At 36.3% G+C, this 18,318-nt stretch overlaps 1 protein-coding gene across 2 annotated transcripts; it reads right to left on the minus strand.

The window, feature by feature from the left end:
* Window positions 1-92: 92 nt before the first annotated feature.
* klf5l (Kruppel like factor 5 like) lies at window positions 93-17,814 on the minus strand. 2 transcript variants are annotated; one of them, XR_013817882.1, is made up of 5 exons: window positions 17,485-17,790; window positions 11,383-12,169; window positions 11,203-11,262; window positions 10,961-11,099; window positions 93-1,344 (listed from the first exon to the last, which is right to left on the minus strand). XR_013817882.1 is itself a non-coding variant. In XM_079834684.1 (4 exons), the coding sequence occupies exons 1-4, from the start codon at window positions 17,653-17,655 to the stop codon at window positions 1,166-1,168; spliced, it is 1,197 nt and encodes a 398-aa protein (XP_079690810.1). In that variant the 5' UTR covers window positions 17,656-17,814; the 3' UTR covers window positions 93-1,165. The 2 variants fall into 2 exon arrangements, 1 of the variants encoding a protein (XP_079690810.1); XM_079834684.1 differs by lacking the exon at window positions 10,961-11,099 and having other exon boundaries at window positions 17,485-17,814.
* Window positions 17,815-18,318: the final 504 nt, after the last annotated feature.

Below are 18,318 nucleotides of genomic sequence, written 5' to 3' on the forward strand. Positions count from 1 at the left end.
CAAGTATTAACCATACTATTCAAATGTCTTTCCACTAAGGATCTCATCCAGAGTCAAGGAAGCATGTAAGAAGACTTTGAAAAGACACTATGAAATGTGATTATTCTTTTATTTTCAAAAATTCTGTATTCAAACTAGTACATACAAAATGTTAAACTGATCACTTAGTATGCAAGATCTACACACTCAATTCACCCACATTCAGGACAAACGTAGCAAAATCCCATTTGTTCATAATAAAAACAATCAGCTTCAAAGAGAAAAGTATTTACATGTAGTTAAACTTTAACAACAGTATGTACAGTACATTTTGATCCATCGGAGTTCCATTCATAAGTGAAGGATGTGTACAAAGGGAACTTGAGAACTTTTAAGACCCATCTTTGAGCTAAAGACGGGACTCGACGGCATTACAAAAGCAAATGCTACAATGTCCACAACAAATACAAATTTGTTCTTGGGAAAAGAAAGGGATTGTCTTCATTTATTTTCTTTTTGTTTTTTACGTTCTTTTTGTTATTTATAAAACAATCAACTGTTGTGTGTGAAATACACATTTGGCACACATGGTCAAATGGGGCTCTTGTGAGCTCATTTTCACATTCATCACAGTCACACAAAGAGCCGAAATGTCAAACAGTCGAGTGATCTGAGCGCTACTTTTTTACAGTCTCATAAAGATTTGTATCCATGGATACACAACTGAGAACAGCAAACATAACTTTTTTATCGTAGCATCTTACCCAAAAGCAAACAACTTTTTGTGAGTGGGAAATTCCATATATAAATAATATAGAGTGTCGTCTAAAATTAACAATTAACTATTACCTTGGATTTAATTTAAGTCAGACTTTACATTTCAAGTTATTAGGAAGACACTTGCAGTCCCAAAGGAACTTTTCCCAATTTAGTCAGACAAAGTAGATGGAGGTCAAGTATAAAATTCATAACATCTTTTCACATTAATCTACAGACATAAACACATACAAAACATATGTACAGTAGTATACATCCTATCGGAGCTCCTTGCTGTGATGTCCAGTCCTCTTCATGACAAAATGTGTGGAGAGCTTTCATTAGTTTGATCTTTGTACGTGAATGACTGTGAAATATTTAGAACAATAAAACCTTTATAAAAGTTGAAAAAGTAAGGATGTAAAGTCTGTTAGTTTTGGTGGCGCTTCATGTGCAGTGCCAAGTGGTCTGAACGAGAGAAGCAGCGACTGCAGGCGACACATTTGAAGGGTTTTGCGCCGGTGTGTTTGCGGTAATGCCGCGTCAGTTCATCCGAGCGGGCGAAACGCCAGTCACATCCTTCCCAACTGCACCGGTATGGCTTCTCACCTACAAAAAGAAAAAAGAAAACAAAGAGTTGAATCACATTCACTGAAAAAAGCATTAAAGTCAAATTTACTTCATTTTTCTTTCACAAGTTTTTGCACACATATTTTTTTAAATAACTTTTACATACGGAATTAAGTAAACTCTACTTAACTAAGTAAAATAAGTAACTGTAACTTGGCCAGTAAAAGTAATTTCTACTTAGTTGAAGTTTAAACCACTCTTAAATTGAATTTAACCCACGCTTTTAACCCTTAAATGCAATGTCACTAAAGACCTTTTATGGGTCGTCATTCACTACCCTCCTCCTCATTCATTTTTATATATTAAACATCAACTTTCTTACTATTCTTCAATCAATTCATTATATACAATAAAGAATTTGTTTTATAAAAGAATGCCTGTTTTCACATAATTTTTTTGTCAAAATTGTATAGGGTCGCAAACGACCCGATATGTGTAAAAGTGCAAGTAAAACATTTTCAGCACAACAATAATTGAATCTTTGATGACTGAAAAAGTACAATTCACCTTCATTTCACAAGGTGACAATGTCTGATACACAATGATGAAGTGACGTTTCACTCATAGTTACCGCAGGCAGAAAACAAAAGAACAGGAAGTATCATCAGCAAAACTTGAAATGGCTCAGTGATTTACTGCAGAGCAAGTACTGAATGCAATCAAATATTAGTGTCACTGTCACTTGATGGTGGATCTGGTGAAGAAACTGTCAGGGATCAAAATATTGATTTTGAAGATGTTGAAAAGGATAGTTTTGAGATTTGAGATGGCGTATATGAGCCAGATGCTGAATGTCCTGGGAAATGAGCTCTGACGAGGACAGTGATGATGGTTTAAAACATCCGCTCAAACCGAACCTTTCCAAGCTCCAAAAGATAACAAAATATGCTTTATTTTTTTCTTCTGTAATTGTTACTCTAATTTCAGGAGAGTTTTATATTATCGCGACAGGTAGATCCATCCGTGTTAGATCTATATCTAACACGGATGGATATCGCGATAATATAAAACTCTCCTGATATTAGAGTAACAATTACAGAACCGGGTCGCTAAATACCCAAATATGTAATAGCAAAACTTTCATGCATTTAAGGATTAAAGTGTATGCTTTACTTAAAAACATCTAAGTAAATAATAATATATTGTGTAGACACCATATCTACATAATAGAAGTAACCCGGTACCTATCTGAACACAGAGACCTCAATACTTGGTACACAATACACAATGACTGTAACATTCGATGGATCGTTTTTGAGTACGAATGTCAACTTTAGGTGTCCATGTTACAAAATGGCAAGTTACTAAACCTAACAACGAAAGCAATGATAAAACAGTGTACATTTATGTACTTCAACACAGAATCTTTTTTTTATCAGTGTTGATTTAGCTTTAAAAGACGAAAACTTCACAATTAGCAAACAAAAAACTTAAAACAAACGACTGTCATTTATATTTTTTTCAAGGCAAAGTTTCAAAGTCAAGGCTCAAGTCCAGCTTGAACATGTTACGATGTGTACTATGACATTTATAAATGGCAGTTATAGAGGAATTAGACATGCATGTGCTTGAGGTTTGGAGAGTAATACAACTCCCATGTGTAAACACGGAAGTAATTTCCATGGCGCTTAACACACACTGATAACATCTGACGTTGTGAGGTTTGCCACAGCACTGAATCCTGAAAAGCCACGTTCAGTGTGAAAAGATAATGGCCATTCAACACATGTGGCCCTACATGTTTGATACAACCACTAAAAAATTCACACCAAATCACTTTATGTTACACGTAGACTAATAACGTGTGTCTGTATGTTTGCGCATGATGGAGAGAAAAAGAGGAAAGTGAAGGAAAGTGAGAGAGCATTTGTTTATTATATATTTTATGTTATCATTCAAATCCTATGTGTTTCATTAGCAGCTGTCAAATGAAAGTTCCACCCTTTCTTTTGGTTAACGTGTTATTTCATGACAACTGGAGTTTGACTGACAGATGTAAGCAGATGCTTTTGTTTGGTCGCTTTTCATGTAAAAACTTTTTTTAACCACACCTTACAAAAGTGTGTAACTTTTTGTTATCCACAAATACATCTAACTAGCCTTGTAACTTTTCTTACTTCTAATTAAAAAAATTATAATAAAACATGCATACATACATACACTACAATTTAAATGTTTGGGGTTGGCAAGGTTTGTATTTTTTTATGTTTTTGAAAGTTTTTGAAACATTTATATGATCAAAAATACAGTAAAACATTAATATTGTGAAATATTATAACAATTAAAAATATGTTTTATTGAATATATTTTACAATGTAATTTATTCCTATGATGACAAAGCTGAATTTTCAGCATCAATACTCCAGTGTTATATGATCCTTCACAAATCATTTTAATATGCTTTTTTTTTTTTTTTTTTTTAGAATTTATTGTTATTAACGATTAATTTTGAGGAAACAATTTTTTGTTAAGGGCTTTATTTTAAATTAAATTTGTTTTGTAACATTATAAATGCCTTTACTGTTACTTTTAATCAATTTAAACCATCCTTGCTGAATAAAAGTATTAATTTCCTTTAAAAAAAACCTACATAAATACAATTTTAAAGTATTGCAGTTTCTTAGTTACCAGCCAGTGATTTTTTATTTAATCGCCACTTTTGGAACCTGATTATAGTCCAATAAACACTGGCTTTCTATAAGAGTTGTTTAACCACATAACATCAAACAATAATTGTTGTTCTGAAATATCATGTTTCAGTTCAGCTGCTAACTTTACCACAGTGAAACTACGCAGCTCTCAGATATGGGAAATAACTGAAGAGAGCCCAAATTCAGCTCTTTGACCGGCTCTTTGAATGGTGCTGAAAGCTTTTTAAGCTTAGCGCTCATCCCTCCCCTTTTTCTATACATGAAACCAAAATTCAAAAGGAGATGAACAAATGCCCTCCTGACAAAAGAGCGCAATCGCTCAGGGTCTTGAACAAGGTAATGCCCCCTATCAAACACTTCAGCTTGTGGAATCTATGTTTAAGGGCCAACAAGCTCAAACAATATAGAGAGATATTATTTGGTTAGCTGTAGGTTGTGCAACGGCTAATTTGTTACCGCTAAAGCATTTTACAGCGCACACAACCATTATAAAGACATAAAATGTGGAAGTTGATTATGGCTAACCACTTAAATCGACAACAAAACAATATTAAGAACAACAACAATTTTTTTTAGCATTAATCGGATTCACTTAAAGAGAACGCCAATACCACACTTATTATTGTTAATAATCACCACAACTCACAGGGATAGCCATAAAATCACCATTGTAAGGTGTTTATCAGTGGCTTCTGTTTGAGGAAGGTGGGCAACTAGTTCCATTACTAAGATAATACAGGGCTTTCACAAATGCACCATTTTCACCATTTGCCCTCAAAGTAATTAGGGTGTGTTAAAGGGATAGTTCACCCAAAAATGATCCCATAATTTACTCACCCTCAAGTCATCCTAGGTGAATTTGACATTCTTCTTTCAGACGAATACAATCAGAGTTATATTAAAAATTGTCCTGGCTAATCCAAGCTTTATAATGGCAGTGAATGGCTGTTTCTGTTTTGAAGTCCATAAAAGTCCATCCATCCATCATAAAAGTGTTCCACACGGCTTCGGGGGTTAATAACGGCCTTCTGAAGCGAAGTGATGCGTTTTTGTAAGAAAAATATCACACCTTAAAAAAGTAAATATATCTAGCTGCCGCCAGACTGCCTTCCTTATTTAACTTACGGAAATGACGTCAGATGTTGCGTAAGTGTTTTGAACTGAGAGGGGCGTTACACTCTCTGCGTAAGTTGAATACGGAAGGCGGTCTGCCAGAAGTTAGATATTTTACTTTATGAAGTTTTAAATATGGATATTGTTCTTACAAAAATGCATCTCTTCGTTTCATAAGGTCTTTATTAACCCCCAAAATAAAGCTTGGAATAGCCATGACATTTTTAAATATAACTCCGATTGTATTCGTCTGAAAGAAGAATGTCATATACACCTAGGATGGCTTGAGGTTGAAATGGGGAAATTTTCATTGTTAGGTGAACTATCCCTATAACACCAGAGCGATGTACAAAAAATGGAAATTTTTCCTTTCAGCTTTTCACTTACAACGCAATCCCAATGTACATGGATCCGCGAAAACAAGTAAAAACGCTGAATTACGCTGCCAGGCCAGTAGTTGGCGATGTCACTTTGTAAAGAAAAACTACGCGCATATAGACTGAACACATAATATGCTTGAGCACGACATTAGATTTAACAAGTTCGCGCTTTTGTAGTTTACACATTTTAAAAAGTTTGCATTTTCAGGCCCTAAAACGCTGTTGTTGTGTAAATGAACGACCAAAACACATACAAAATTTTCAGTTTTTAGTTGAAAATGGTGTGGTGTAAACGGCCCCATCAAAAGCATTGTGAAAGCTGTTTAGCTAGCATTTTATATACAAGATGAGGCTGCTAGAATATACAGAGAAATGCTACACCGCACTGGCAAAGGTTTTTTTTGTTTTGTTTTTTTAAGCTAACTGCTTAGATTACTACTTAGGTTACAAAGCTAACAACAAGTTTTGCAGGCTTGTATTTAATTGCTTTGTCAGAGCCATATAGTACATCCTGACATAGTTTTTTTTTGATCTTATGAAAAGAACACATAATTCCTGAAGACATCAAAATTACTTGTGTTATTGACTTGTTCTGACTTTCATCTGTCAGCACAGAATGTTCTAGAGCTCTTAACTGTTGTTTGACAGCTTTCAGTGCGGCGGGAACTTTCCCAACCCCCAGCATCTTTTGAAATACAACTCCACAGCATGTCCACCTGAGGAATGACGACCTGACCTGTGACAACATAAACATACCATGCTGATGGACAGAGGGTGAAACAACCCAGGCTCACTGGAAAAAAAACGTGCCTTTGGCGACATTTCTTCAAAGTGATACTGTGTCTCTTTCTGCATAACGTTCAGTTTTATCCAAAACAGAGGAATATTGAATCTAGCAATATTTTATTACATTGGTTGTTGTATCACGGCAGTTCGAAAATGTGATAAAGTAGTAAAGCACGGATAAAGTAGTTCCATGCAGGTCTTGACAGCATTACAGTTCCATATCACTTGATGATTTCAGTTATTTCAAAGGTCCTTACAGCCTACAACAGCACAAAAAAAAAAAAAAAACACACTCCCAAACAAAAAAAATAATAATTTTGCCACAAAATTATGTTTCATTAGGTTTCTCCCACTCAAACACACACATACAGTACAGACACATTCCACACGCTTTGTGTCGTGACCGCATATTATCACCACGAATGTGCATTCACACATAATTTACATATACGAATAACTGAAATTAATTCACTCTGATTATTAATCATGTAATTATTTGATATTTTTAAATCATGTTTTTTTTACATGCCAAATTATTATAATACATTTAACTATTTATTCATTCTTTTCCCGCCAACTTAAAAAAAAGAAAAAAGTTGCCAGCCACTGCTAGCATAAAAAAAAAAAAATGTTTACAATATTTTCATGCCCCCCAGAATGTTTTGTTGTATGAATATCTGGACATGCAATAATTAAAAATAAATAAAAATAAAAATAAAAAAAAGAAATAACTCTGCTTTTAAACTGCAACAGCATTTTTTTTTTAATTCTAGCTTAATGCATTCCCTTTTTATCAACACTTGAATGTGGGTAAGTTTCATAAAAAAGCAACATTTTGAGAAAGCTGAGAAAATCGCGTTTTTGTCAAAGACTACACCTGGATTGGATTCAGAACTATGATCAAAACATAGCTGGAGTAGATGGAGTTCATCAACACCTCCTAATGCTTGCACAGTCTTATAGCTCGTCCTGGGTCGACATTTCATTAGGCAGTTTTGATTCGGAGTGTCTACACCAAGTGGTTGCAATTAGGTTGCCTTGTTGGCAAGCGCTTTTTACACTAGCTCCGCCCAAAAATGCCTGGTTTGGCCACATAATATTAAAAAAGATGTGCATGGTTTAATGTCTTCAGTGGCGTAGTCAGTAGAGGAACTTAGTTTTGACGCAATCGACTGGTTCGAATCCACCGTTTGCCGAGCTCGCTCTTCTCCCTTTTCCCATCACATATCACATCGGAAAGGCATTTAATTTCAATAAAAAATAAGAAAATGTTCTAAAAGTGGAAATAAAGTGCCTAACGAAATGTTTAATAATAATAAAAGTATTTATTGGGTAGGGTTAGGGGTAGGGAGGTCTTTTATTGTCCCATTAAGGAGGCATCCATTTAATAATTTTAATAAATATTATAATTTACACTATGTTACTATTACATCCTGCAACAATTCTGAGGTGCAAATAGTATGTATCTGCCAGAATAAAGTATAAATAGCATCTAATTACTATTTACACATATTGCAAAGAACTGCTACTTTTACATGGTGTAGAATATATTGCTGTTTGCACTTAGAGCAAATAGCTGCTGCCGTTTTGATTTAATTGCTGTTTAATGTTGGTGATCGATGTTGGTTACTTTACATTAGCAAACACTTACATATGCAATCGCTTGTTTCTGCTTTTTTTTCACATGTCTTTTGATCAAGAAATTCAGAACTGTTTCAGAAGATGCGTAATAGCGCCCCTGGCAAATAACAGTGACAATTATAAGAGTTAAATATTGGTGTCTTTTATTATAGTTCAAAAAGTCATTCAAGGCCATGTTTTACAATTTCGTGGTAATTTTAGTGGAGAACCTCTTAAGAATCTCAAGACACATTTTTAGAAATGTCAAGGTTCATGGTCCAAGATGTGACATATTCAATGATTTTGTAAACTACACAAGGCCATGTTTTTTACCACAATTAAGGTAGTTTTAGGCACTCTGAACTGTGCCATGCCTAGGATTGACCCTTAACTGTAGTAAAATCACTTTAAGGCACAATCTCATCCATTTAGTTTCATCCATGCTAATACTTGTTGCACTGCTGCAACACCCACTCGATTTCCTAATGTACCACCTGGGAACATGTTTCGTATAAGCTTAAACAGAGTTATGAAGATACCTCTAGGGCACCAGTGAGTGAGAGTACAACAATAATGATACCTCAGGCTACAGGGAATCCCTCTGCATTCACAGTGACCACCCCAAAATGAAAAAAAAAGAAACGAAAAAGAAAAAAGAGGTAACCTGGCAGAAAAGGTACTTTTATCAGCTTAACATCATGTCAAAAAGAATTGCACCCATTGGTGTTGGGAGGGAAGATTTCGGTTTCATTCTAAAGTGTACTGGGATTGCAGTGGGTTTCATCTTACACAGAGCTGAACACACTGAAACTGCCAAGTTCTTTTCTCCCGGCGGTTCACTCCTCCCCCCCCTGAGCGCAGACAGAAAAAGCAGGAGGAACAGGTTTTTCCTCCGCCACTTGCCGATTTCCCCCTCGGGAAAGCATGTAGGGCTTGTACAGGCATGCAGACACAATGTGTATAAAAGCATGAAAAGAGAGACAATTAATCTCTCCCTCCGCCCTGTTCTCTGTCTTTCTACATCGCTTGTCCTTAGGCTGTCATCTTCTCTGCAAGCTGTTGCTGCATTTGTAGCTTTTGTGTTGATGGTACATTGCATCTGGTCAAGCAGTAACAACTGCTTCTAACTTTAGAAAAATAGTTAACCACCCTCATGTTATTCCAAACCTGTATGACGTTCTTCAGTGGAACACAAAATACGTTTTTAATAATGTACCTGTCGTTCTTCTACATGCAGTTACAATTAATAAAAGTTTAAAAAAGGTGATTCACAAGACCTATGAATTACTATATTCCAAGTCTTCTGAAGGCACATGACTGCTTTGTGTGAGAAACAGACCATTATTTACTGGTAATATTCCCTTCCAGTGAGCTGTTAACCAATGCAAGGTTTATATGCATCCAAATAATCTGTTTTATAATCGGATTGATGGCTCAACTGGACTGAAAATACTTCATGTAAGCGCCTCAATTGATCTGACTGAGTTTGATCCGAATTAAATTCTGATTCAATTGAAAAGGATGGTGTGGACCTGAAATAAACTGATCAATAAGAAAAATAGAAGCATGTAAATGCTTAAAGGTGCAGTAAGCAATTTCTGAGAGTCATCGTTGAACACTGATGATATCTGAAATCAACCCAGACAAACACACCCCTCCCTTTATTGCTCCGCCCCCGAAAATGCATGAACACGCAACGCAAGAGTGGATGTCTCTTTATCAGCAGAAGCGAAGCAAAATAAAGCTTAATGAAAAATAAAGCAAAGATGACGACCGAACAAAAAATGTACATCATACAGTACACAAGTATATACAGTCAAACCAAAATTTATTCAGACACCTTACTATCACAGTTTATTCGCTATAGTTTAGAAAACGGTAATAAAATATGACAAGAGCTCAGAGTTAAACTAGTGTTTTAGAACAAATTCATCTGGATGATGTCAGATAACTTTGATAGAAAGTATGTAATGGATTACAATCAACCAATCAACTGTCAGCTGTTAAATTTAAGTACACTATTAGATAATACCAATTTAGGTAAGCAAAACATGGTCAGGCCAAATTTTTTTTAATCAATTTCACTCGCACTTAGAGCACTGTATGAAGAATATTTGGGTATAATATGTCACAGCTTACTTTATTTTGCTATCCTCACTTACATAAATGAACTATAATGTCCTGCACCCACTAGTAAAAATAATATCTGGATAATTTTTTGTTTGACTGTACTAACAAGAGTTCACTGTTAGTTGCGAGCAGCACACACTCAAAATCAATCTTACTCACATGTGGAGCAGAAACAAAGCAACCTTGGCGTCTATTTTTAGGCCTTCCCGCTTAGGTCTCTCCAGCGCTGGAAAGCTGTTTTAATATTAACGCAGGTCCTAAAGCTCTTGCCGGATCACAACTCTTTTTTTCCAGTGATATTCCTCTGACCTTTTCTCTTTTGTAATGTCTCTCAGCTATCTCTCTTTCTACAGTCTTTCTACTAATCTCCCTCTTACTCTCTCTCTCTCCTCCCCATCATCAGTGGACATGCCCCCTACTGCTGATTGGCTACAGGTTTGTTGTGTTGCTCGGTCTGATCCACCTTAAACTGTGTTTTTCAGAAATCGCTTACTGCACCTTTAAATCCGACTATTTCCTCAAATGGATTCAATAATATTTTGTGCACATGATGTGTATGCTTGCATGTTTATTTCTGTATGTTTATGAACTGGTCAGTGAAGGAGACTGAATATATATTTACTGAATATTTGCTAAAACGTTCTTCTGACGTATATGTCAGCTTTCGTTTTACATTTGTCATCAATGCAAAAATGACAATTATGCTTGCGATAGCTCAGGTTTTGAGCACACTGACTGGACACTTTTCGACTGACGGTTTGTTCAGAATACAAGTAATGCACATGCAAACAAATATGTGAATCGGATTGAAATGTTTAAGGTTCATATAAACAGAGCTTTCAGAATCTGAAATTAGATTGGATTTATTCCGATTGAGGAAAAATGACAAGGGCGGATGTCAAGATTACGACTTACGTTTTGTTTGTTCCTCACACAAAGCAATTGTATGACTTCAGAAGACTTGTGGGATACTTTTAAATTGCTTTTGCACCTCAAAATCCTCAGTCTCCATTCATTGTAATAGCATGGAAAAGTTCTTCAATTTCTCCTTTCTCTGTGTTCCACGGAGGAAAGAAAATCATATGCCGTTGAAACGACATGAGGGTGAATAAATATATACTGGGGGGTCTGTGAAAGAGTGTGATTTGGTTTCTTACCTGTATGAGTCCTTTGGTGTGCTTTCAAGTGAGAGCTCTTTGTGTAAACTTTAGTGCATCCTGGTACAGAGAAAATTGCCCAAATGTTAGTTCACAAAAATCCCTGATAATCTCTGCTCATCTTCAGGAAGGCATGGCACATCAAGTAATCCAAATAATTTACTGGAATGGCACACTAACCTGGGAAGTCACAATGATGAATTCTTCTCTTCTCCAGCTCAGGGTTGTTCCGTCGGTTGTATCTGGGCCCCGTGAGGATACCCTGACCGTGGGCCATTAGCATGGAGTGAGGGGTCATCTGTCCAACCTTCATTCCGATTCTTGCCTGGTACGGTGGGGGAGCGGAGGTAATGAGCTCTGCCTGGTTCTCTGGACTGCCGGGCTGGGAGTTGGGGGGCGATGGAGGCAAACTGTGCGGCTGAGGTGAAGTGAAGAACGGCTCCGGCATGACAAATTCACCAGATTGCGCTGTCAAGGCCACAGTGTTCAGGTTGAGCATGGTCCTGCCGGACGAGCCGATTCCGTTCATTGATTGACTCTGGGAGAAGGTCATAGTGGTGAGGTCGCTGCTGCTGACAGGCATCTGGTAGACTGACGGCTGCTGAGGGCCGATGTGGAGCTCATCTGTGATAGACATTTCAGGTTTGATGAAGAGGCTGTTGACCGTCTGGGGCACACTGAAGACCGAGGTGAATTCGGGGAGCGCCTGAATGCCGCAAGGTTCGTCCACACCCGGCTCAGTTTTGATGAGATGCACTGGAGGTTTGTTTGGACGGTAAAGGCCAGTGCGAAGATGTGTGGTATTAGGTAGGATAACGTTGATGTTGAGACTGTACGGGGCAGGCTTCTCATCTGCAAAATACTCATCCACCACAGAGGCACTTTCCCGACGGTACTTCTTATCCATCAGGGTTGGAGAAAGCAGCGGGACGCTCTGGGGCAAATATTTATCCATCTCCATCCGTGTCTGAAATGAACAGAAGATGATTATGATACAGTACACTATTAGAAATAAACTTTCCATTGCACAAAAGTTTCTTTACATTGGAAAAAAGTTCTTCAGATTATTAAAATGTAAGAACTGCTCATTGAAGGTTCTTTTGGAAACCCAAAATGTTTTTCTATGGCATCACCTACTTTTATTAAAAAAATGAAAGAAAAAAAAACTTTAAAAATCTGTTATGTCAAAAGATTTGCACATATGATAGTGATAATTTTATACAGTAATAATATTTTTTATAATAGTAATACAATTTTTATGTAATATTGAATTTTTGATTGAAATGTTATTTTGTTGTGTGCAATCATTTTAAGTCTGTTTTAATAAAAATAACTTTTAATATAAATCATTGGCCATAACCAGATGTACATAAATCCAGACTGACAATTGACAGGAAATAGATTTAATTTAAATGTAGTTTATATAATTTAGCACTCTAATAAATTAAAATACAGTAATTTATTTACGCCAGAAAAAAAGCCAACGACTTTCTCTATTTTGTAAAAATAAGCCAACATTTTATTTATATACAGTAGGTATAACTGAATTATTTTAAGTTGTATAACAAGACCAGAACTGAAATTGAAATCAAAATTATTATTATTATTTGTAAAGGATACATTTAATTGCATGGAAATGTTATCCTCAATTTAATAAAATTTATTGAATGTTTTTATTTTTATTTATTTTTTTGAGTGCATGCAGTCCGGATAGTTAGGCTTTGTGTGTGTTGGTAATTGGATAAGCTGGCATCAAACCACTTCACCACAGCTGTTCAAAAGATTATATTTGAGAGAGGAGATTTGGCAAGAATATACTACTTTATTGTCTTTCACATTAGATGAAGTTGATTTGTGATCGCAGTGCCTGGTACAAGCTGCGGGAGATCATTCCCTGCTTTACCCGTGCACACAAAGCCAAGAGCTAAGCTCTGCATAGTGCTCCAATGAGTAAACAGAAACCTCATAGGTGTGGCAGCCATGGAGGACTATAGAACACAAAGCAAAACCAAAACAGTGACATGTGATAGCAAGAGGAGATATGGGCACAAACAATGTACAAAAATAGAACTCTAAAAACGAGTGCACCCTGGAGAGCCATTCAGGTGCAACGGTGCTGTAAACCCCCGAGACTGATAAATGAGGGCATTTTTGCGATAATAAAGAACCAGATTTACCAAACCAGTCAATTGGCAAGTCAAATGTGTGTTGATGAAATGGTTAGCACATGCAAAAACTTGAGCAACCTAAATACCTGTCTTGAACAAAACGTTCCAGGTGTATATACAGTGTCTGCAGCGCATTAACCAAAATAAACCCCGATAATAACCAATAAAATTATGTTTATATTATTTTATGTACAAAAATAATAATTTTCAGAATGATGATTTTAAGTCGTCTTTTTGCTTTAAGGACAGCAGCACTCATGCTTCGTTGCACTCAAGTTCTTTGAAACACACTTTTTGTATTCGTGGGAAAATATGTTGGTTTGATATGGTTTTCAAAAACACCATCGATAGCATCAATCCAGTTTTAATCAGTGACTCTAAAATGCTATATGGTCTAACCATCAAGTAAAAAGTAATAACACAGATTTTTCCTTTACAACTTGAATACATACACTATGAATGTATAAATAATCTTTATGTTAAGTTTTTTAATATATGTTTTTCTCGATATATTATTACTTTTAAACTCATTAATATCATTTTGATTAAGAATAGGATATAATTTAAAATTTGTGCATTATACTAACCTTACTTTGGCACACACACACGCGCACACACACATAAAAATAAAGGATATATATATACACACACACACGCACACACACACACATTTGAACAGACATTTGGACCCCACATTAAATACGCAACTGCCTTTATTGTTGTCCTCACTGCCGTCATTATATTTGACAATAAACATTTCAAAAGCACTGCAATGTCCAGCTGTCTGAAGTGGCAGCTATGTCAACAATGAGGCATGTATTGTCAAAATGCATTTCCTTGGCAACCCACTGATGTGGTTTCATGTGCAAATATCTTCATCTTTTCAGGTAACTCATACCCTAACATGTGAGGTCATGTACTCTCGGGGAATGTACAATGAATGCTGACGCTTCTGCAGCTTCTCATATAGCTGTGGATGAGCCATTTATTGCAGACAATTGTACTCTCAGTGTTAACCTCAACAATTCCACCTTCATCCCCACCAGGCCAGCTTTGGAAAGTTAAAACCAGGTAATTAATGGAAAATAGCTTTCGATTTATCTCCAGACCTGGCAAGCGTACTGCCCCTGCTCTTAGTCCTGGGCACAAACAGGCCTTGTGTTGTGGTGGCACTGGCAGAGAGGCAAGTGCACTTTGCCATGGCCTCCGTTGGCCTCAGAGACCCGGTTCTGTTCACTGGGTATGTGTGAGGAAAATGAACAGCAGCTGAACCCTGGCCCAAGAACTGAGTTAATGATTGGAGAACATTTACAACTGCTCAGTTATGTATTTTAGGGACGATAACGTCTGGGAGCCGAGTTAGGCATACAAATAATCTTTGAGATAAATAAGCTGGAGGTTTCTGTGCTGCTCAGTATCAACGTTCTTAAAACATACGACTCACTTTCTGAAAAATCTCATTCACTCTGAAAATAAAATCTATTTTCGGTTTTCTCTGTTACAAAGTTGTATGACTTTTCTTTAGTAGAAAACACACAAAACACACTCTGACACTCTGAAGAAAGTTTTGTCCATACAATGAAAGTCAATGGGGCCCAAAACATAATTTCACTGACTTTTTCAAAAACACACACACAAAAAGACATTTTCAATGATCACAGAAAGTAAGGGTGAGTAAATGATGACAAAATTTAAATTCTTGCCTGAAATATGCCTTTAAGGATGTGTTCTTGAGGATTATTAAATCGTAAAAAATCGCTAAAATGGTCTTACTTGTTACCAAGAAGCCAGACAGTGCGTGCCATTCTTGATTCGCAGCCTATTTCAGAGTCCAAGTAGTCGGTAAGCTCAAAGACCTTTTTCCGAATTACAACACAAAATGGTCTTTAGCTTTTGCAATAATTGCCTTTTATGGCCCAAAAGGAATTCAAAAAGATGGAGATTTCCACAGATCCCAATAAAACCAGACTAGATAGGCTTCTTGTCTGTTTACTGGAGCCATAACAGCACAAATCATCCGAGGGCAGAAGCAAGAGAAAACAAAACCTTTGAGACGAAAATTATGTTTTATGGCTTTGGGGGAAATAGATAACAGTTGTTTTGGCTTTTCAGGCCCATGTCTAGTGAAGGAACCATCTTGACTGTTCACAGCAGTGGACAAGACTAGTGACTATTGGATTCGTTAAATGCCGGGTAGAAAGCAGACAGAAAATTAAAATAAATTACTGCAATTAATGCTTTACAGCAATATCACTCAGAGACGGGCATATCTTTTGATTTGATATGACAAATCAATCAGTAATTAAGATAATCTTAACTTAAAATCATGATATTGTTGGTTTAGGATTAATTTAGCAATCTAATTTAATGATAAATCTAATGTCATTTTATGATTATGGGTGATTATGACTCCTTTATCTGATGACCGATCTGCCCGCATTGTCACTATATGATCATTGAAAAGAGCTGGATGACATCACTGTTTTCTCCAGAGCGGCTGTACAGCCGAATCAAATTCTGTTGCATTTCTGTGAAGCTGCTTTGAAACAATTGGCATTGTAAAAAGCGCTATATAAATAAAGGTGACTTGACTTGACTTGACTTTAATAGCAGGTACTTTTTCCAACAATTACTTGAATTCTTGAAAGGACACGAGGTCAACCATGTGCTTCTCGCCACCAACACAATACAGGCATCAACAAGGTAACAAGGCCAATGCAAAGGCCCAGGCGGTTTCCTTCAGTGAAGCTGACAATCTACATGATCCCTGTGGCCATATGAGCTTTTGAAGGAGTGCAACGAGGTCATCCATCATTGGCTAAGCCAGTCATAAACAATGGTGTTCTAGTTAGGATCCCATACGATCCAACAGAGCACATTCGATTTGCCATTCAGACCCATCCATTTTCAGGTGTCATTGTGGGCTAAAACAGAAGGATGTACAACATCACAGCAATGTATAGTAGATACTGATGGCCATGACCAAAGCCAAAGAGCAAACTATAGAGAAACAGAAATCTGAAATGAACTCTAAACTTAGAATTTTCTCTGTAACACTGAGTGTTACACATCCAGTGTTAAATTGACACCATGATTTCTAAACTTCAAACTGTGCATTGAAGATGCTTAGCATTTGTGTATTCTTGTACCCCAGTAAAACATTAAAATAATGTTTCTATTTTTAATTGTTTTGCTTTCCAATACACTCTATACTACTTAGATTTCACGCTTATAATGAAGGTTATGTTAAGGGCCAAACTTGTGCATTTCTAGCAAGTTAAGTATTAATGTCATTAATGTGCCCTTGTAAAGCAGGTTGAGCTCCCATTTATCTGGAATAATATATTCCTAATCAAGTAAATATATTCAAGTCAAGTATAAGCTACACCATTTATGCGAATAATATGGCATCAGTGTTTATTGCAAACCCTATGCAAATTTAAAGTAAAAACATTAATTACATCTACTACTGCACTGTTGTAAAAATATCAAGCATGATTTAAATCTCTTATATGAGATTAATTGTTATCTGTGATAAAAATAATAATAATTTTAGTTATCACTTTATTTTACAGTGTCATTGTTATATATTCTACATCCAGTTACTATAGTAATAACTATAAATTATGCATAATTACATGCAACTAAACCAAACCCTAATCATAACCCCATTGAAAGTACATTACTTAATATTACTCAGTACTTAAATGTATAATTACAGTTTAACAAAGACACCTTAAAAATAAAGTGTAACCTTTTTTATAATTTGTATAAGCAACTTTTCATACAAATCCTGCTCAAAAGGAATACATGTAAATGCAATATGAGACAAATAAACAGCAATTTAGTGGCCTCTTATATGAGAATTTCAACATGCACACAGTTTACACAGCCTGAAAGAGATGAATGTAAAATATTCAATATTTCAATAATTTTCAACAATGTTTCATTACAAAAAAGTGAACCTAATGCTTGCATCGCAGGAAGCCTTTCATAAATAATCATTTCTGTTACTGGCCAGGTGCTCTCTCTTACACTGCATCTGTTCTATCTTTTTTAGGATGTTTAGACATTGAAATATACAAAGTATGACACCACAGAGCGCCTGTCATACCTGAGCCATTTCAACAGCGTTTGTTGCGAGTCTAACTGCGGGTTTGACGTCCTCAAAAACAGCCGAGTCCTCCGGCCCATCCGCGCTACACATCCGCACGGGTTTAAGCTGCGTGAAAACGGCTCTCTCTTCTGTACTCGGAGCGCTAACGGCCAGTCCTACACTTGCCATTTCTATATGCAAATAACGAATATAGTATTAAAACCTTATTCTTAATTACGAATACACATATACGGGATTATTGTAAACGTCCTTGTCGGTACATCCAGACGCGCGGTGTATCCAAAAGCCCTCCCTGTGTCACTCAGGTAGCCTTACCTGTTGTAAAGTATCACACAGGACACGTAGTACATGAGTGACAGCTGCCTCAGCCATTCAGAGCGAAGGAAAGAGCGCTTTTTCCAATCACAGCGCAAGTGGGTGTGGCTCACCTGAGAGGTGTATAACATGGAGGCTTTCCCTTTTGAATATCCATCAAAAAAAAAAAAAAAAAAAAAAAAATATATATATAGGCTATATATTACACTGATGTTATCGTATTGTAAACAGTTTTTTTAATCATTACATCTATCTATGAAAACAATTGTTTTTTTTTGGTGTGGAACCCTGTTTAGTTTATAAACCAAACTATTGTGCTTTTAAATGCCTCAGTCACCGTCTGGCTCTCTCAGTCATTATAACATAATTCCACAGAGCTTGTGTGGAACCCACACAGACATTACATAAGGCATTAGTGCATATTGTAACATGCCCATTTATAGTGACAATATTAAAGCATGCAATTACAAGTAAAACTCTGTAAATCCTATTTCACCTAAGCTGTTATTGTTTTGT

The sequence above is a fragment of the Gobio gobio genome, assembly GCF_949357685.1.
Source record: "Gobio gobio genome assembly, chromosome: 14".
Lineage (NCBI taxonomy): Eukaryota > Metazoa > Chordata > Actinopteri > Cypriniformes > Gobionidae > Gobio > Gobio gobio.

What these genes read in the sequence shown, in the direction of transcription:
- klf5l (XM_079834684.1), bottom strand. Translation starts at nt 17,655, where the DNA reads ATGGCAAGTGTAGGACTGGCCGTTAGCGCTCCGAGTACAGAAGAGAGA. An exon ending in TCATCATTGTGACTTCCCAG is followed by an intron (nt 11,263 to 11,382) that starts GTTAGTGTGCCA and finishes TCTCTGTACCAG; the next exon opens with GATGCACTAAAGTTTACACA. An exon ending in ACACCAAAGGACTCATACAG is followed by an intron (nt 1,345 to 11,202) that starts GTAAGAAACCAA and finishes TTCTTTTTGTAG; the next exon opens with GTGAGAAGCCATACCGGTGC.